This window comes from Rhinolophus hipposideros (assembly GCF_964194185.1).
Source record: "Rhinolophus hipposideros genome assembly, chromosome: 11".
NCBI lineage: Eukaryota > Metazoa > Chordata > Mammalia > Chiroptera > Rhinolophidae > Rhinolophus > Rhinolophus hipposideros.
Window position 1 is genome coordinate 79,349,437 of NC_138057.1, and position 20,071 is coordinate 79,369,507.

The 20,071-nt window shown below is 47.5% G+C and overlaps 1 protein-coding gene across 10 annotated transcripts in view; it reads left to right on the forward strand.

Moving 5' to 3' along the window:
* Positions 1-20,071, forward strand: part of PRRC2B (proline rich coiled-coil 2B) — an 85,058-nt gene that overhangs the window by 30,543 nt on the left and 34,444 nt on the right. For all 10 annotated transcript variants that reach the window (XM_081066546.1, XM_081066554.1, XM_081066552.1 and 7 more), the window contains exons 4-11: positions 763-865; positions 3,564-3,636; positions 7,382-7,525; positions 9,345-9,586; positions 10,056-10,177; positions 10,613-10,755; positions 15,207-15,297; positions 17,621-17,813. In XM_081066546.1, coding sequence (XP_080922672.1) covers positions 763-865; positions 3,564-3,636; positions 7,382-7,525; positions 9,345-9,586; positions 10,056-10,177; positions 10,613-10,755; positions 15,207-15,297; positions 17,621-17,813 — 1,111 coding nt within the window. The remainder of the gene's footprint in view (positions 1-762; positions 866-3,563; positions 3,637-7,381; positions 7,526-9,344; positions 9,587-10,055; positions 10,178-10,612; positions 10,756-15,206; positions 15,298-17,620; positions 17,814-20,071) is intronic.

Sequence of the window (20,071 nt, forward strand, 5' to 3'; positions counted from 1 at the left end):
ATATGAAAGTGTGCAAAGATATTTAGAGGAAAATGCTCATTGGAATTTTATCTGTAATAGAAAAAAAGTCGGAGATTGGTTAAGTTATGGCCCATCTGATGGTACTGTGTCAGTAAAAGGTAGATCCCTATGTATTGTCATGAAAAGATGTCAGATACAGTAAGTAAAAAACGAGCTACAGAATTGCATGTACGGTGCTAGCCCACTTGTGTTAGAAAAAACTGTGTAGAGAAAAATCTGCTTAGTTTCTCTCCACAGGATCAGATTGTGACGAATTCTGTGTTATGTATGTTTATACATTTATTTTTACTATGAGCATATATTTCTTTTACAAACCAAGGGAAAGTTAAAAAAAAAAATCTCATGTTTCAAAGCAGTCAGCCCCCTGAGTAGCTGTGAGCTCTTGGTCCAGAGGAAGGGCTCAGAGCCCGTTCCCTACAGTGACTCAGTTTCCCCATTGGCAAATCCGCCATCTTGTCATTGTTTACAACGAGCTTTCAGGTTTTGCAGACAGGAGGCTCTGCAAGAAAGCAGAGGACTATTCTGCGCTGTACGGTGGCAGTGAATAGGCCTCAAACATGGCTCCGTTCTCATAGTCTTGTCAGGATAAGCGTCTGCCAGGGAAGGTACCGTATCTGTTGGCCAGGGGAGGTCTTGCTCCCAGTGAGCGGCTGAGCAGCTGCAGCTCTTGGAAATGCAGAGGGACCTCTTCAGCATGCCCTGTGCCCTATCTAACCCTCGCTGTGTGCTGTCCTTGTCTAGTTCCAGTGTGACGGCCTGTCAGCCGCCGGAGTCGCTGCCGCAGCCGGGTTTGCAGAAATCTGTCTCCAGTTTACAGAAACCGACACAGTCAATCAGTCAGGAGGTAGGTGCTGGGGACACCCTCCTGATGATTGCCCAGTCATCGGAGCCCCTAAGCGTCCTGGTAGGAGCTGTCACTGAGAAGGGTGGTTTTGCGTCGCTTGCTTATACCTGAGTCAAACTTGATGAGTGACTTTGGGAAATGAGCACAGGAAATTGTCATGGTCACTGATGAGGTAATTTAATCTGCAGCTTCCAGAGAAAGACCCCAGAGAGAGAGAGAGGCACAGACACCTCGTGTGATTCCTGTTGACTTACATGGAAGTGAGGTGCTCAGGCGAGCTGCAGGCTAGGTCAGGGCTCCCCCAGGTGTTCCCATGGAAACCGGCGCCATAAGCAGATAGAGTTAGGCCACAATGGTCAGGTGAGTTTGAGAAACAAAATTAAGCAATCTCCATTGCTGTTGTCCTTGTCTTTAATAGGCCGTGTCTGCTGTGACTTTCTGAGAAGAGGACAGAAAGGACAACAGTCCCCAAACTGATTGGTCCTAGGAGACCTGTAACGATGCCCATAGGGATAGGTGGTGTCTCAGAACACACTTTGGGAAGCAGCCAGCTATCATCTGTCATTTGTTGGTGCATTTAAAGTGTTTTTTCTAAACAGAAAGGCATGATTGAACTAAGCGAGAGCTCATCAGATACACAGTCCTTCCAAGTCTGTCTGTGGATTACAGGTCATACTTCGCTGGTAGCTAGAAACCTAGATGAGCATTCTGAATCTTAGAAGATCAAAAGAAATCTAGGCACAGATACCTAGCATCCACCAGCTCTCTCGAAAACAACTTGAACTACCATATTTTAGTTTTGTTTTGCTGCCTGGGTAATAGGAGTTCTGAGACATCATTCCCCATCTGTGGGGGCGAAATTTATAGCTTTGCCGGAACGACACCCTTTCCCACCCAACACTGAACTGTGCTTTTGAAATTAAAGGAAAAAATCATACTACTCATGTGAGACTCCATGTTCATTGGCTGAAATCCACTGGGTCCTGCGGACCGGGGTATGTAGCGCTGGGTTGGTTTGTTTCTCAGCATTTGCGACCCACTGAGACTGTGCAGCCCCGATCCTTAGGCCCTGGTTGTACAGCTAACTCGCCTTTGGAGCTTGTTGGAAATCCATGGGCCACAGGAGAGTCTGGGCTGGGGCCTGGCATCTACTGAACTTGCTCAGGGAGCCGTCGAGGAGCGCCGTTCTGGGCTGGCCCACACCATCCGCCAGTGCTCAGCTCCTCTCAGCTCTTGCCTGGTTTTCTGTCATATGCAGAGGTCGTACGAAGAGACTCCCAGTGTTTTCCAGCTTCTAGAACCTCACCTCACGTTTTACAGCAGTTCAGTTCTACTGTTGGGACAAAGTTTGCCGGCAAAATTAATAACCCCCCACCCGGCCCCCACCCCCATTCCCATTCCCCGCCCAGGCCCTGGCTGCATTCTCTTCCAGTTTAGTGCCTGTGGTGGGTGAGGGCAGGGCCTCATTCCTGTGGCTGCAGACACCCAGCGGGAGGCTGTGGGTTGGTCCCGGAGCCCCTGATTCCTGCTGGGTCTGGAGGTGTACCCCTTCCCGAGGGAGCGTCCCAGCTGCACTGCCCCCTTACGCGGTCTTGTGGGGAAGACCTGGGGCCATTCTAGGCCACGATTTCAAACATTCAGGGCAACTCCCGATGAGTAAGTGGATTGTTAGACCTGGCCAGCTCGGCACTGAAGATGAGGGACAGTCGTTTGCCTTGAGTGTGGTGGCAATGGTGGTGGCAGGGGGAGGACACAAAGGAGGGGTGCGTGGGAAAGGGTAATAATGTACCCTGGTATCCAATCCAGTGAGTGATGGAACTTCACTGCTTCAGCTTTGTTTTTGTATCTTTACCTTCACAGTTGGAAGGGGAAAGCTGTTAAGTTGAATGTTGTTGAGAAAGGCAGATGTGCTCAGTGGATGGGGACCGGAAAGGGCTTTGGACACAGGCAGGGTGGGGAAAAGCCCCAGTCCTGCCTCTAGTTGGGTGTCCAAGTCAGGTTACTCCTTTCTAAGCCTCCGCTGGGATATGACTAGAACCTTCCCGAGGCGTGGGCCGGTTTGCTTAGGCCGGGTGTGCCTAACATAACGCCCTCAGCTTTAAGCAGAGGTTAGCTGGCAGGACTGAGTTGGAGCCAGGTGCATCCAGGGGGGAGGAAGGCCTGTCACTTGGGGAGCTGTACCTTGCAGAAGGATAGTAATCGTGGAAGGGGTGTGGCAGCCCATCCAGTGAAAGATCAGGCACGTTGGCTCTCCCGAGTTTATGTTCCTCTCTCAGCAGTGGCACGCAGTTTTTGAGAGGCATGCTAGAATTGGAATTTGTTCTTTGTCTCTGTAGCAAGACAAGTAGCTCTGTGTGGGCAGGAGAGGCATCCTGACAGAATGTTCTGGATCGCAGCATGAAGCAGGTGGATGTGGGTTTGCGTCCTGGCTTTGCCGGATGACTGGCTGTGTGACTGAGCCGGTCACTTCCCCTCCATCCTGGTCCTCATCTGTAATGTGGGCCGGGCAGCTCCCGATAGCCAGACTGCGGTGCCGAGTGGGGTGCTGCGTGGAAAGCCCCCGTGGTTGGACACTGCCCGGATTTGTCAGGTGGTGATTGAAGCCGAGGCGCGGCCCGTGGGCACCTTGTCCTGAGGAGCCCAGTGAGTGGCTGGCAGATCAATGGGCTGACTCTTCTAATCCTCTTCCTTTTTGCAGAATACAAATTCAGTGCCAGGTGGACCAAAGTCATGGGCACAGCTGAATGGAAAGCCAGTAGGACACGAAGGTGGTAAGTGAGTGTGTGGCCTTGGGGTGGGTGGCAGGAGGGATGTGTACCTTTTCTGGACTGTTACTAGGTTGTCGTTGGTCTAAAACTTTGTGGAGTCGCTGATGGACTCTCTTACCTGAGAGTTACTGCTCTGGGGAGCCCTTGCCTTTGCCTGGAGCTGGACGCGCAGACTCTGCGAAGCCTGTCAGCTCTGAGTTCGCTGAGGATTACTGCTAAGACATGCCTCCCGAGGTGCACAGAGGACACCTGGGTGGCTGATTCAGCGGTGCTGCTGCTGGAACTGATGCCTGCTCAGCCGTGTTGCCGACACGCGTCCACCTCTCGCAGGAGGCGTGGCCTGGGGTGGCCTTAGCTTTGCTCCTGAGCCGATAAATCAGCCAGTGCTGGGGACTGAGCTGCCTGCTGTGGGCATTGGCTGCAGGGCACTCAGGGCTGTGTGGCATTTGGTACCACTGGTGCTGTGCCTGACCTGGGCAGCACTTGGGAGTCTGTGGTCCGCTGAGCTGCTGCTGCGGTCATTAGGGGACGGTGGGGGAGACGAGCGGAGGGAAAGGTGTTCGGAGTTTTCAGTGGACAAACAAACGCAATGGTTTCCAAGGCAGGCCCACGCGGTTTGGGCGAGGGAGCGGTGGGGCCTGAGCGGAGTGTCACCAGGCTCGTGTGCAGTGACCGGGCCCTTCCAGAGTACAGGCCCCAGGTCAGCAGGCCTTTATGAGAGAAGCCCAACATCCAGAGTTTTCTGTGTGAGCTCTTCTCATTTTTAAGTGTTCGCTCAAATATTTCTAGCACACTGCACATAAACTAGGTGACGCCTCCCAGCTGGAGGCAGAGTGTGAGCGGTTAATGCACGATTACAGCTGCCTGCTGCCTGTCCTAGGGTCCCTCTGCCTTCTGTGTACCCACGCCAGCCAAGCCTTCACCAGACTTTACTTTCGTAGCTTCTATTAGAAAAATAGCTACATGCGTTGTCCCGCCTTCCTCCGACCTCCCCTGTCCCCGTGCCTAGAGGACATGCCCCTTCTGGGCTAGAAACACGGTGTGGTTGAAGGCTCTCTCCTCCGGCTCCAGTGGGGGACGACATATTTGTCAATGTGCCAGAGCAGCTGTGGGTACAACCCCAGTGTTCCTGACATCACACAGGGCAGAGGAAGCTCGGGCCTCATCCATTACGGGTTCTCCAGTCTGCAGGGGTAGGTGGAGGGAGCAAGATAAGCTGAGGAGGGAGAAGGGGCTGCGGCGAGCCCCCTAAACCAGGTCTTAACGGAAGCTTTCCAAAGAGCATTCACTAGACTGTTGACAGTGGTTCTTTGGCTTTCTGCAGCCTATCTTTCTGTAAGGTTATAGTTTTAAGTAAAGCAAATGTATTAATTTTTATTAAAAAAAAAAACTACAAAGACTGAAAAATAGTGTAAATTGCAGAGCTATTTGGCGCTGCCTATCAAAATATTAACGCATATCCCCTTTGACCCAGCAGTTCCACTTTGGGGAAATCACCCTATAAAATACATAGCCCGTGAGTGAAATGACGTACGCAGGATTATTCATTACAACATTGTAATAGCAAGAGATTGCAGTCACTTGAAATGTCCATTAAATTTTGGTATTTTAATGAAGTACTATTCGGCTATATGGAAAAAAAGCAGTTTTCTGTTGATGTGGCAAGATCTCTAGGGTATATTCTTAAGTGAAAAAAAGTGCAGAATAACATGTAGAGTATGTTACCATTCATACAGAAAATGGGGTGAGAAGAAAATATGCTTCTGAAAAATGTATATGCATTTTTAAAATAACCTCTGGAAGGAAACATGAGGAAGGAAGGGAGGGAGATTGGAAAGAAGGAAGGAAAGAAGCGGGAAAGTACTTGCTTTTTGAGGACGTCTGACACAGGCAGCTAGGGCACCAGGATGGGAGGAAGTGTTCAGTTTCTACCTTTTTATGGCTTTTTGTTTTTTAACCTTGTGATTGTGTTACCCACAAAGGTAAAACGATTTAGAAATTCTAAAACACAGTATGATACTCTGTAAACATGTGGTAGCTCGTCTGGGAGATGGCAGTACCCAGGAGCCCCAGAGGAGAGAACAGGCAGGTGCTGGGCCCAGGCGGGACTGAGGTGGGAATCAGGCTTCTGGGCCCCCCTTGTGTACTGGGGTCACAAGTCCCTGACGCCGTCAGGATTTGGAGGTGTGTCGCCCACAAACATTTTCACAAGAACTCTTCCTGAGTTGATGGACTCTCTCCATGCAGAAGCTGGTCTGCTTCACGTGGCAAGGACCCATGAGGCCTGATTGTGGGGTTCAGGCCCAGGCCAGAGGCTCGGGGCACATGGGCTCTGGTGCTCCCAACACCACCAATGGCTCGATGTGGGGCCTTAGAAGAAGCCCCTGATTTTACCGCCCCGGTTTCTCATGACAGAGAACAGATGGTATGAAGGATTAGTGGGAAAACGTTACTGAGCATTGAAACCTTAGGAATGATACTATTTTGGTGTGAGATTTGGGTTCTACCCTTTTCTGTGGAGCTTAAGTTTACTTCATGCTTATAGTAATACCTTCGTGACTGTTAAGGCAGAAAAAAGTACTGGGCATTTGCTGGCTTTTTTTTTTTTAACTTCAAATAATCTACCATATTTTTAAAGCATAACTTTCATATTTCATTCTTGCCTGTTCTTAACATAATGAAGTGAGTGTGTGAATCAGAGTCCCCTTCACAGAGCAGTGAGGCTCCTTGGGGACTGTCTCTCAGGTTAATTATTGGTGAACCATGTTGTCACCCTGGCGGGTTTTTTTGACCCTGGCTCCCTTTACCAGGTGGGGTGGCGAATGACTGCCACATCTCACTAACCCCTTTCTGGTGCTGTCTGCCTTAGCTAAGGGGTCCGTGAATCAGTGCCTGGAGTAACCCCGAAGGGCAACTAGCTTTACTGTCTCGGGAGGGAGGCAAGTCGTAGTTGGACGCTGTGCTGTGTGATATTCCTGTTACTAAGTGCATACGGTGTTGGACGTGTACCCCGTGTGCCATAGGAAAGGACCACATCCCACTCTGGACCCTAAATTGCACCCTTTATTATTATCTGTTCATTCAGAAGGTGATTGCAGGTTCCCACTGCCAAGTGCTGTGAGGGAGAGGAGCAAAATTAAGAAAAGCCGCCTTCTCTAAAGGAGGCGTTGGTGTTGGGGAATGAGTGAAAGAAGAAAGAAATTGTCCTCGGGATTACAAGAGTAAAATGTTTGGCCTTACAGGGCTTGAGGAATTTTGTAGAAAATGAGAAACTGGGAAGGACCAAAAATGAGAAGGCACTGCTGAGTGTAATCTAGGGCCCAGGCCTTTGGGGAGGCTCGGGGTGGAGGGCACCTTTGGGTGGCATCACCTCCACCGGAAAGCAGTTGACTTCCTTGTGCCTATTCTGCCAAAAACTGCCCTTGTTTGCCTCCCGGGCTCCCAGAGGGACCTTACTCCTCCGACCAGGAGATGGGGAGCATCTGGGCTGGAGTCACCATGACATCTTACCTCCTGCCCTTGTAGCCAGCTCCTGTCTGTTAGCTGGCGGGGGACTGCTGCAGTCTGCTCTGGGGAACCCTCGGAGAGGCCTCGTGCCACTCTGCTGGCACAGACGCCAGCGCAGCACTGTGGCCTTCAGATGGGCCCACTTCCGGGCAGCGTGGCTTTCGTGTGCGGGGCTGCTGAAGCCAGGACCTGCTCATGCTGCTGTCACGTGTTCCATAAGTCCTTCCGGTTTTCTTGGCAGGTTTAAGGGGCTCAAGCCGACTATTATCCTTCTCTCCCGAGGAATTTCCGACGCTGAAAGCAGCTGGAGGGCAGGACAAGGCTGGCAAAGAAAAGGGCGTCTTAGATCTGTCGTATGGGCCAGGACCAAGCCTCCGCCCTCAGAGTAAGTTCATGCAGCCCCTATCTGGGCACACGTGGTTTCCCCTCTCTCTTGCCCTCTTAGAAGTGTGCCGATCCCCAAAGAGCCACAGCTCCTGGGGCCAGGCTCCCTCCTAGAAAGCATGGCTGTTGACCTTCTACTTGACCTCTGCATCTGTTGGGCTTAATCCCTAGGCTGATTTGGAGATCACTCCTCCGTTCTTGTCATTGGGTTGGGTGAGGCCTGCCCGCCTTCCCAGCTGTCATCAGATGTCATTCTGCTGTGCTTGTGTGGTCGTGCTGAGGACGGACCAAGGGCCACCTAACTTGGCCCTGACTCACGAGCTTGTTTTCTAAACCAATGGTTCCCACACCTAGGCTGAATCCTGTCCTGATCACTTGGGGAGTTTGTTAAAGTCTGTTTTCCAGCCCTTTCCATCCCCAGCCAACTCAGAATCTCTCTTTTTTAACATGTGCCCCTGGGGATTGTCAGGCTCTGGAGTCCTGACCCCCCTCTGGGGTCTGTCCAAGGAGCCAACAGGATTCTGTAGCAATGCTTACTAGATATTTTTTCTTAGAGGTCTTGGGTGGTTAGAGGTTAAAGTATTGAGGAATGAGCTTTTCTACCTGTTCTAACCAGAGATCTGAAACGTCCCTTGTTTTGGGGGGAGGTTGATCAGGTCTTGAAATCTGAGGGACTTTTGTTTGCTTGTCTTTATTAATCCCCAAGGTATCCCAGTGTCCGAGCTGATATCCTGGGAATGAAATGATCACTGTGCAGCTTTACTAAAACATACCGCCTTTTCAGTGGCCCACACTGGCTTACTTTGTCTACTTCAAATACATAATCCAATTCCTTAAGCCAAGAATTGTAACTTTCTGGAATTAACTAAGATGAGCTGCTTTGTAGGACTATAAAAATTTAGAGCTAGGAGAAGCTGGGGTCCGTTCCATGTCCTCATTTGAGAAGATGAAGAAGCAGATGGCCCGTGGGGTGACCACAGGGCTCACCCAAGATGACATGAGGGGGTGAAGAGCTGGAGCAGACCCTAAGTCTGTGGCCCCTGTCCCCGGTCTCTTTCTCTTAGGAGTCATACACTCGGAGACCTTCCATGTTTGAAGCCCTAGCCAAAAGCTGACTGAAAAGGAGTCTGTTGGCTTGTGTCATTCATTTCTCCTTGGCCTATAATCCCACCAGATCGTGCTCTGTTTGCCAGTGGAAAGCGTCATCTCAAAACATAGGTTTCCGTCTATGCCCTGCAGGAGCAGGTGGGGGTGAAGGCCCCATGGGCTGGCCCAGACCCTGCCCTGCCCCACGTGGTGAGATTGGCTCTGCTTAGTCCTCTGAACTGGGGAGATCTCTAGTCAAGATCTCACTGCCAAACAGAGTTGGAAACCGTGTGGGAAGTCACCAGTTTTAACATCAAGGCCCATGCCAGCACAGCGCTGGTCCTACAGGGATTGGGTCCGTGATTGTGGAGGGAATCGCCCAAGGCTGTCCCGTCAGGGCTGTCTGACCCCAGTGGGGTGTTACGTTAGCTCTGTGGGGGTGTGTGGTGTGCTGATGCATGATCACGTCTTGGTTACATTGCCTTCTCCCCATGGACCTTGTTTTGTGCTTCTCTTACACCCAGACTGCCCTCAGCAAATCCATGCCCCTTGGCTAGTGTCTGCCCCTCACTTTCCCTGACAGACTTGACCAGCCCACTCAACTCCTCACGTTTTTTTCTTTATTTTAATTTTTTTTTTGGTGAATGAGGGGGTCCCTTGACCTTCAGAACCTCATACAATCCCTCCTCCCCCCTCCTCTTTCCTCTCCCCTTTTGCCCCCTTTCAATTTCCAGATGTGACAAGCTGGAGGGAGGGCGGTGGGCGAAACATAATTTCTGCCACGTCTCTGAGCGCCTCCCCAACTGAGCTGGGCAGCAGGAACTCGAGTACGGGAGATGGAGCCCCCTCCTCGGCATGTACCAGCGATTCTAAGGACCCCTCTCTCCGCCCGGCTCAGCCTGTCCGAAAAGGGGCTTCACAGTTCATGGGGAATGTATACCACCCACCTACATACCATGACATGCTTCCTGCCTTTGTAAGTCTTCAGACTGTGCATTTTCCCCATGCGGCCAGATTGCTCCAGTCCCAGAGAACCTCCTCCAGGTGGCTGAGTGGCCACGTTGGGCTCTCCCTCCTAATTTCACTCTTTGTCCTGACACGCTGCTTTGGAGGGTTCCATTAGCTTTGCATTTTCTCTCCCCCTTTTGGAATCTTAAGGGCTTCTGGCTTCTTTCCCTGATGATGTGGATATAATTTCAGCCTTGTTTCTTTAGAAAAAGGAGAGGCAGGCATTCCCCAAGACACCGGTCCCTAGATTTACTTACTGACAGCAGGAAAGAAATGGGGGAGATGGTGGCAGGATTAATTGGGAAACCCCAAGATTTTCCTGTTGTTTTTTGTTGTTCTTTTACATTTTTTCTTTTTCCAAAACAAATTCTAATGCAAGTGGAACTTAGAAATTGGGTCATTACCAGAAAATCCTGTTCATTGATGTTATGTTTCAGATGTGTTCGCCACAGTCATCAGAGAACCAGGGTACAGTGGAACGAGGATCTTTCCCCCTTCCCCAGCTCCGCCTGGAACCCCGTGTTCCTTTTAGACAGTTCCAGATGAATGACCAAGATGGGTAAGGCCATTGCATTGTAGACACGAGATTACCCCTGGTGGTGATACTGGACCAGATAACGGGCTGCCCTAGGAAAGTGCTCTGTCTTCTGGAGACCACAGCGAACGTAAAAACCAAGTCAGAACCCCAGGGAGCGTGGGATGGCAGGATCTGGGGCTGGGTGAGAGATGGGCTGTGCTTTCCATTCCTGGCAGAGCTGGGTTGTGGCCCATGCTCATGGCTGCCACCCTGGGCATAAAACTGCAGGATGAGGCAGAGCTCTTGGTGACGCATTTGTTCCTTACGTGTTTCTTTTAAAAGGAGGTGATTTGAATATTAAGCGCAAACAGGAACCTTTTGCAGTCTAGGACTTACTTTTGGAAAAGTATTTGGTTGTGCTGCCATTTGTGTACTTGACATAAGTCTAGCGTCTTTAACTCTTCTCTCCCTCATCAGAAAAGAAAACAGGCTGGGAATGGCTCGCCCAGTCCGTCCACTGAGGCAGCTGGTGGAACGGGCTCCGCGGCCCACCATCATCAACGCGGAAAACCTGAAGGGCCTGGACGACCTGGACACCGACGCCGACGATGGCTGGGCAGGTAGGTCGTGTTTCCTGGTGCTCACAGCCAGTGGTTTAGGAGGCGGAACTGAAGCCCGTCTCAGCTGTCAGCAAGGGTGGACGGAAACCCCATGGAGTGGGCCCAGAATGAAGGGGTGGGCGGGCGCAGGGGGCCCTTCTAAGCCCGGAGCAGATTCTCGTTGGCATCAGACCCATCCCTGTCTTCTTTTGGTCTTTGGTCTTGATCTTAGAGCTAGAGCAGATTTGACTGTTAGCATTTTGAAAAGACTTGTTTTAAATGGAAAGATGAAACAAAGCAGAATAGTGTAAGGAACCCCCTGCTTCAGCAAGGACCACCACTCTGCCATTTTACTTCGTCTTCACCCACTCCCCACCCCCCAGCCTGATGACTTTATTTTATAACCTTCTTGTTTGTTTTCAAGTAAATTTTAGTTACATTGAAAGGCACACATCTTAATTGTACAATTTTGACAAATGGGGACACTTGTGTAACACGCCCCCGTTACATTTATGTATCACGCCCCCATTACACTTGTGTATCATGCCCCCGTCAAGAAAGACAGCCTTTCCCTCATCACCCCAGGCCCTTCCCCACCAGCCTTCCTCCCCTGCCTCTGCCCAGGCCGCCGCCTCTTCTGATGAGTCTTACCTGTTCCAGAACTGCAGGTGAATGCAGTCACACAGCCTTTCCTCAGTGTATGCATGCATAGTTGCTTATAATTTGGGGGCTATGTATTTCATTGTATCAATATACTATAACTTGTTTATTCATTCAGAAGTCCCCTTACGAATAATATTTTCATAAAATATTATTGAGTAAATATCTAGGAATGGAATTGTGGCGTCCAAGAGTAAGTGTGTGACTAGCTTTACAAGAACCACCCAACCCTTTCCCAAGCGGGCTGTGCCGTTGTCCGTTCCCAGCGCCCTCACAGCACTTTCGTGTTAGTCTTTTTAATTTTAGCTGTTGTAGTGGGTGTGTCGTGGTAGCTCATTGTGCTTTTAATTTGCATTTTGCTGATGACTAATGATGATGAACACGTTTTCATATGCTATTTGGCTACTGGTGTATCTTTTTTTTCTTCTTTTTGAGTGGTACAACGCAAGTTCTTTGCAACTTAAATTTCACAAATGTTTTCCCCCATTTATCTGCCTTGCCTGTTTTTTTTTAGCACTGTGTTTTGATGAGCAGTAGTTTTTCATTTGGATGAATTTTAATTTATAAACTTGGGTTTTTTATGGTTATTACTTTTGTGTCCTGTCTAAAAAATCTTTGTCTCTCCTTGGTGGTGAAGATATTATTCCCTTTTGTTTTATAGTTCTAACTCAGATGTATTTTGGGGTCTAGGATCCATGTTGAATTAAGTGTTGTGTATGGTGTAATATAGGAGTCGAGATTCGTTTCTTTATGTAAGGATATCCAGTTGTTCAGCCCGTTTGTTGGTAAGACTCCTCTACTGAACTCATTTGGCACCTTTGCCAAAAATCAGTTGACCGTCTAAGCGGGTCTATTTCTGGACCTGTTTGTTCCATTGGTCTCTTATTCATCCCAGGGGCAGTACCTCACTGGGCCTTAAAGTAACTCTTAAATTCAGGTAGTGTAGGTTTTCCAGCTTTGTTCTTTCTTAACACTGTTTGACTATTCTACGTTCTTTTCATTGTCATATAAATGTAGAATCAGCCTGACAGTATTTACAGAAAGCCCACAGGCATTTTGGTTAGGATTGTGTTAAATTTATTTCTGGCTAGATGACATCTTAATTTTGGCTCTTCTATCCCAGAACCTGCTGAATTGCTTTATTAGGTCTTTCATTTCTCCCAGCAGTGTTTTTTTTAAATAGTTTTCAGGGTAGAGGTCTTGAGCATCTAACGTTAAGTTTATTCCTAAGTATTTTATGGTTTTGAATGCTATTATAAACGTCATTGTTTCTTTTTTTTAAATTTCAGTTTCAAGTGTTTGGTGTTATGTAGAAGTACAGTCGGTTTTTGTGCATTAACCTTGTACAGACACTTTGCTGAATGCACTCATCAGTTTTAGTTGATTTCTTGGGGTTTTCTACATATACTATCAAGTCGCCTATACATAAGGACAACTTTTATGTCTTCCTCTTCAGATTATATGCACTTTATTTCTTTTTCTTGCTTTACTGCACTGTGGCACTTCAGCACAATGTTGTATTCAAGTTCTTTGTTTCTGATCTTAGAAAGTGTTTAGTGTTTGTTTCACCATTAAATAAATATGATGTTAGCTTTAGGTTTTTTGGAAATGTTCCTTATCAGATTGAGAAGGTTCCCTTCCATTTCCAGCTTGTTGAATGTTTTGTTTTTTAAATCATGAACGGGATGTATTGAATTTTGTTTAATAGTTTAATTTTTGATCATGTGATTTTTGTTCTTTATTTTGGTAATCTGGTAGATTGCATTGATTTATGATTTGATGCTAAACCAACCTTGCATTCCTAGAATCAACTACCTTTTTGTATGCCTTGATTCAATTTGCTGATATTTTATTAAGCTTTTTGGTATTTATGTTCATGGTAGATTTTGGTCTATAATTTACTTTTCTTTTAATAGCTTTGTTGGGTTTTGGTACCAGGTTATGCTGGGCTCATAAGATGAGTTGGAAAAATGTTTTTCTTCTCTACTTTCTGAGTGAATTTTTGTAAGATTGGTATTATGTTTTTTTAATTAATGCTTGATAAAGTTTGCCAGTGAAACAGTTTAGTCTTGGAGTTTTCTTTGTGTAGACACTTGTGATAATAAATGTATTTCTTTGATTAGATGGGGGTGCTCAGATTCCTATGTTTTGTGTCAGTGTTTAATTGTTTTCAAGGGGATTTGTTCATTTCTTTTGAATTGAATTTAGTGGTGTAAAGTTGTTGATAATATTCCTTTTCCTTTGACATCTGTACTATCTATAGGGCTATAACCTATTTTATTCCTAATATTTAGGTAATTTGTATTTTTTCTCTGTTTTTTGTTCACTTCTGCCAAGGCTTATTAGTTCTGTTAATACTTATAAAGAGACAGCTTTTGGCTTTAATTCTCTCCATTGTTTGATTGTTTTCTATTTCACTTCTGTTCATTTTAACTATTGGGACTTCCTAAATTTCTAATTTAATTACATTATAGTCAGAGAGCATACTCTGAATGATTTCAGATCTTTTTGACTTATTTAGACTTATTTTATGACCAAGATATGGTCTGTCGTGGTGAGTATTCCACGTGCATTTGAAAAGAATGTGTATCCTAGTTGTTTGGTGTCATGTTCTGTAAGTGCATGTGTCACGTGGCTCATATACTCACTGTTATTTTTGTCTAGTTCTATCAGTGACTGAAAATGAGGTGTTTAACTCTCTACTATAATTGTGGATTTATCTTTCTTCCCGTTTTTGCTTCATTTATTTTGAAGCTATTATTAGGCATATGCACATTTGTAATTTTTGTGACTCTGACGTTGACCTTTTATATTGTTTCCAAGTGTTCATCTCTAGTAATGCTTCTTGTCTTGGAGTCTGTTTTGTCCCAGGTTTATATCACTGCTCTAACTTGATTGTTTTCATCGTGTATCTTTTTCTGTCCTTTTCCTCTCAAAGCATTTGTGATCATATTTAAAGTGACAATCCAGACAGCATATACTTGCACTTGCTTTTTCATCCACTCCAATTCTGCCTTTTCATTGGATTGGACTGTCTGTTGTTGCCTTTTTCTTTAAAGATGAGACTCAGTGATTTTTAGTATATGCACAAATTGGCACAACCATCACCACTATCCAATTCCAGAACATTCCATCACCCACCAATCCTTTGCCCATTAGCAGTCACTTCCAGTTACCACCTGCCCCCATGCCACCCCGCCCACATCCTCTGGCAGTCTTTCTGTCTCTGGATTTACACCTGGACATTTCATATAAATTGAATCATGTTATGTAACATGTGGCCTTTTATGTCTGGCTTCTGTCACTTAGCATAATATTTTCAAGGTTTGTGATGTAGCTTGTGTTAGTATTCATTCTCTTTTATGGCCAATGCTACTCCATTGTGCAGGCCTACTGCATTTTGTGTAGCCACTCATCAGCTGGACACTGCCACCTGAGCCACTTGAGTTGGGCAGCAGTGCCCTGGGTCCAAACAGTCACCACAGGTCTCAGTGGCAAAGTTTCTGTGTGGGTGAACTTCCCTTTGGGTTCTCCTGCTTTTGCTCACTCTCCTGCACCTTCTGATACATTTGAAAACTTTTGTACCCCGATTTAGGAACTGTCATCTGTGGGAGGGTTCACCTGACCAGGAGACTTTGCTGTTACTAGAAGCCAGAACTTTCCTTCACTTTTATCTGCAGTTCTGGAGATGGCAGCTGGGTGGTTTGCCTCCCTCCTCGGCTGGGTTGGCATAATTCCTGACTGGAGGAAGCCCCCAGGGGCACTCTTAGCACTATTGACATTCTCGTTTTGTCTCGCTCTTCCTGTTGTAGGCCTCCATGAGGAAGTGGACTATTCTGAGAAGTTGAAGTTCAGCGATGATGAAGAGGAGGAGGAAACGGGGAAGGACGGCAGGCCAAAGTGGTAAGGCTCCCCACCCCTATTCGCTGCACCGTTGTAGTGGAACTTGACGTTGGGAGGATATAAATGCATTGTACTTGTTGGTACTGCCGGGTGCTGGTCGCCATGCCAACTGTGTTTCCTAGTTACCAGCAGCCTCACAGGGCAGGTACTGTTTCATTTTGTAGATGAGAGGACTGGAGCCAGGCTTTGCATCCAGGCATGGCGGGCCAAGTCCGAGTGATTGCAACCACTGTTCCAGTATTTGCTTTCCAAGTGGGTTGTGTAGACGACGTGTTCTGTAGATCCATTATGGGTGTCTTGCCCCAAAAGGCTTCTGTGGCCAAGCAAGTGTGGGAAGCCACCCTGGGTTCCACTAAGTCCTTTACTCCAGAGTTGCTCACAGCCTGGGATATGCATGCTGGAGCGTGTTGGCCATCTTTGGGGAGGTGGGAGAAGCAGTAAGCAGGGTGTGCTAGATTTCCTAAACTCGTTTGACCACTTTAATCTTTTCTCTCTTCTTTTGGATCATTTCATTGGACTGATTTTACTCATAATGCCCTTTGGAAAGAACTTCACTGTATTTTAGTCCTAGTTTTTGTCATGATATCAGTAGCATTGGCTAGTATTTTTAAAATAGCATCTATGGCTGCTTTAATGTGCATTTTTTTTAATACCAGCAAATATGAATGTTTTCCTTTGTGTGGAATTGCCTGTTTCCTTTGTACATTATCTATTAGACATAGACTTTCCTTTAAAATGTGATTGTTTTCTATTGTTTAGATATTAATGCTTTAATATTTCCCTTTATTGTCACCGATAGAATGTTGATTTAGTTGAATCTGCATGTCTTTTTCTTTGTTATTTCTTCTGTGGCGTCAAGGCTCACGTAGTAAGTGCTGTTCTTCTGGAGGAAGCTGGTCATGGTCTTCTGCCACTTTCTCTGATGATTCACAATTAACTAATTGCAGCTTCTGTAATTTATCTTCATGCAGTTTGATTTTCACAAAGCTTTGAATATACTTGGGAACTCTCTATGGATCGGTTCTTGGAACACTAAGCTCAGAAGGAAGTGGGATCAAGAATGTAAGCCAAAGGCAAAGACATAGCATTTTACAGATTTATTGGACAGTAGGACACTCTGTTTCTTGTCTCTTTCAGTTGATGTTAATTGAATATTCAACTGAAGGAGTTAGGGATGGGGTTTGGACCCACTTTGCTACCAGCTATGACCAGCGCCACCTCGAATTGAGAGCACCTCCTCCCTAAACCTGCTCTTTTTTTGGTGATCTCTTGCTGGTTGAAGATACCCAACTCTGAGGTTCCTGAAGCTTCCCCTGACTCCATCCCTTTCTGATCCTTGTCTCTGGGGCCACTGGGAACAGCTTCCTTTCTTTTCTGGACCATTCAGAGGTCATCCAGCACTCCTCCTTCCTTTCCTCTCACCCTTCACACTGCACCTAGTCATCTTCTAAAGACGCAGGTCTTTCTGCCGCATCAGGAGCCTTGGTGTGGGCTCCGTGTCTCTCAGTGCACTCAGCACCACTAGCAGTTGTTGCCCAGCTATGATGTCCTAATCCACCGTGCCTGCCTTCTCTCCACTCATGTCCCTGTGTGTGCGTGGACACAAGCAGACACACACAGGTCAGCCACACCCGACGCCCTGCTTTTCTCTGAACTCCTGTTGTGTTTACTGGGCACTTTTGCATACAGGAGGCACTCAGCACATGCTTATATGCTGTGGCCCGGTGTTTTGGTTTACCCTGTAGCATGTACAGGTGAGCACTACACAGCTCTGCCTCCTCCCTGCCTTCCCACAGCCTGCATGTGGAGTCACCTCCGTCCCTTCAGTGTGGGCTTTGCTTCTCTCCTCTTGCTCTCCTGACTGTGCCATCATTCAGGGAGCCATCTTCTGTGTTTTGAGGAGCATTGTTAAGCACCTCCTTTATGCAAAGCACAGGGAAGGAACTATAATGTGAGGAGAAGGGCCTTCATCGGAAAGTCCCAGGTTCAAATCTGGCAGCTCTTTCCTGGGAGAACAACTCCCCAACCTCACGGAGACTGTTACCAATTCTTTAAAGTGGGGGGAGTAAGGACCTTTTTCTTTTGTAATAGATAAAGTGGTGGATGTGAAACATCCTGCCAGGAGCTTTGTGTGTAAAAGTGACTTGGTAAATGTTGGTGCTGAATTGTGGTGTTCTAGGCATGTCCTGTCACCCTAAGGGGTGGGAGTTGGTCTGTGTGATGAAGGAAATTGGTACAGACACTGACTAAGGGCCTCTGACCAGTAAGATCAGACCATGCTAGGCTGGCTAGGAAAACTGATGCTCGGTGCGGTTTGTCCTAGGAACAGCTGGGACCCTGGAAGACAGCGACAGAGGTCGATGAGCTCTGCAGACAGTGCTGATGCCAAGCGTGCCCAAGAGGAAGGAAAGGATTGGGGCGAAACACTGGGCATGACCCGGGTCGTCCGGAAGGGCCCAGAACCTCAGCCACCTTCCAGGAAGCTTCACAGCTGGGTGTCAGGCTCTGACTACCAGGTACCACGGGCCCCGGAGGGCGCTCTCTCCCCTCCCTCTTTTCTCTCTCCAAAATCATTTGTCCAAAGACAAAGACCACAGCATGTGATCTAGTCGGTTGTTCCATGCGTTTGTACTTCACTGAGTTCTGTGGCTGGGTTTCTGAAGTCCTAGGGTTTCTGAAGTCTTAGGTAGACATTTCTCTATTTTTTTTTTTTTTTTATTTATTGGGGAAGGGGAACAGGACTTTGTTGGGGAACAGTGTGTACTTCCAGGACTTTTTTCCAAGTCAAGTTGTTATCCTTTCAATCTTAGTTACGGAGGGTGCTGTTCAGCTTCAAGTTGTTGTCCTTTCAAGCTTAGTTGTGGAGGGCGCAGCTTAGCTCCAGGTCCAGTTGCCATTGCTAGTTGCAGGGGGCACAGCCCACCATCCCTCGCGGGAGTCAAACCAGCAACCTTGTGGTTGAGAGGACGCGCTCCAACCAACTGAGCCATCCGGGAGCTCAGCGGCAGCTCAGCTCAAGGTGCCGTGTTCAATCTTAGTTGCAGGGGGCGCTGCCCACGATCCCTTGTGGGACTCGAGGAATTGGACTGACAACCTTGGGGTTGAGAGCCCACTGGCCCATGTGGGAATAGAACCGGCAGCCTTTGGAGTTAGGAGCATGGAGCTCTAACTGCCTGAGCCACCGGGCTGGCCCCCTCTATTATTTTTTTTTTTTAATTTAAAGTTTTTCTTTTAAAATTTTGAAACAGGCGTAAGTATAGAAAAGTCGGAAGTACCATACAAAGAATATTGTTTTCTGTGCCATTTGAAGGGGAAGTTGTTGGCCTGACCAAGCCCCATCACCGAGAGCCCTGGGTGTCTACTGATACTTAACTGAAATTGACACTCCTTCTGGGTACCCAGGCAAAGCCCGGAAACTAGCATTGCTCCATCCTGCCATCTAATCCTCAGGCCCCATTCAGCCGTCACTAGCTGTCCTATTAATGTCCTTTTTGTACAAAGGAATCCAGTTCAGAATCACATGCTGCCCTAGTTGTCCTTTCTGCTACTTTGTGGGAGGTACCTCAAATTGGGTTTGTCTGGTCCTTCCTCATTATTCGGTTCAAGGTCTTCTTTTTGGCTGGAATCTCTCAGGAACGACACCGACTCATCTTGTTGCGTCCTCGCAGGTGCCCGTGAGTCCACTCTGTCCTACTCTGGCAGCCTTCACTTGGAGCTCCTGATTCCGGGGGTGTCTACCCAAGTTTCACACTGGAGTCACTCTCTTCCACATTTGTGATTGATGAGAATGTTGTGGGGAGATACTTGGAGACTGTGAATGTCCTGTTCTCGTCAGACTTTGAGTTTATTTCATTTCTATCAGTGCGTTATAATCTGTGGCTCATCGTTTTGAGGTTTAAGTTGTCTTTGCTTGGCATCCTCATCTGCCTTCCATGTCTCCATCCTTTTGGGGGCGGTTCTTTGCTTTCTGGTAGAATAAGCTTTTATAAGCTCCTTCATCCTTCCCGGCCTCGGCCCGGGAAGCAGCCCGTAAGAGTCTCTGAGACCAGTATGTGGGTAACAGGAAGGCTCTGCTATTGGGCATCACTGCTCCTGGACCCTCAGTGGACAGGTTTACACACACGTGTGTCCACATATACACACACGCTCATGTCTTTATTGTTTCGGTCGCTGTGTGTCCAGAAAGCTGAGTTCACAGTGCTGTCTCCAGGTCCACAGAATTCATTCTAGTTTTCTCTCACTGCGTATTTGTTACTCCTCTCTCCAACACTGAAAAATCTGTCTCCCATTGTCCCTGATTTTATACTTACTTGGTCAGCCCCCATGTGACCAGTTTCCCATTTCTGCCACCACCCCCTCTCCCTCCTTTGCACCCCTCACCCACTCAGATGTCAGTGCTCCACATGGATGCCCCGAATTTCCCTGTTGGGCTATCCCCTTATGAATTTCCTCCTCACCCAGCTTGGGTGAGCTCCCAACTCCCACACTAGTCAGCTCTCCACTAAACAGCACCCTCACCCTGCCAGGGCTCGGACCACCGTGAGTCCGTAGCACCAGATGTCAACCTTGTTTTGCCACACCTCGTGACTTTGGGACTGAATTGTTCAGGAAGGGCAGAGCTGGGATGGCGCAGGCGTTAATTAAATACACTTGGCCAAACTTGCTATTTTCAGTGCACTTTGCTGTTTAAAGGGCTCCTGTTCCATATCTTTTTATAAAATGAAAATGCCCCTTATCCTCAGGTTTTTTATTGAGTACATATTATGTGCCAGGC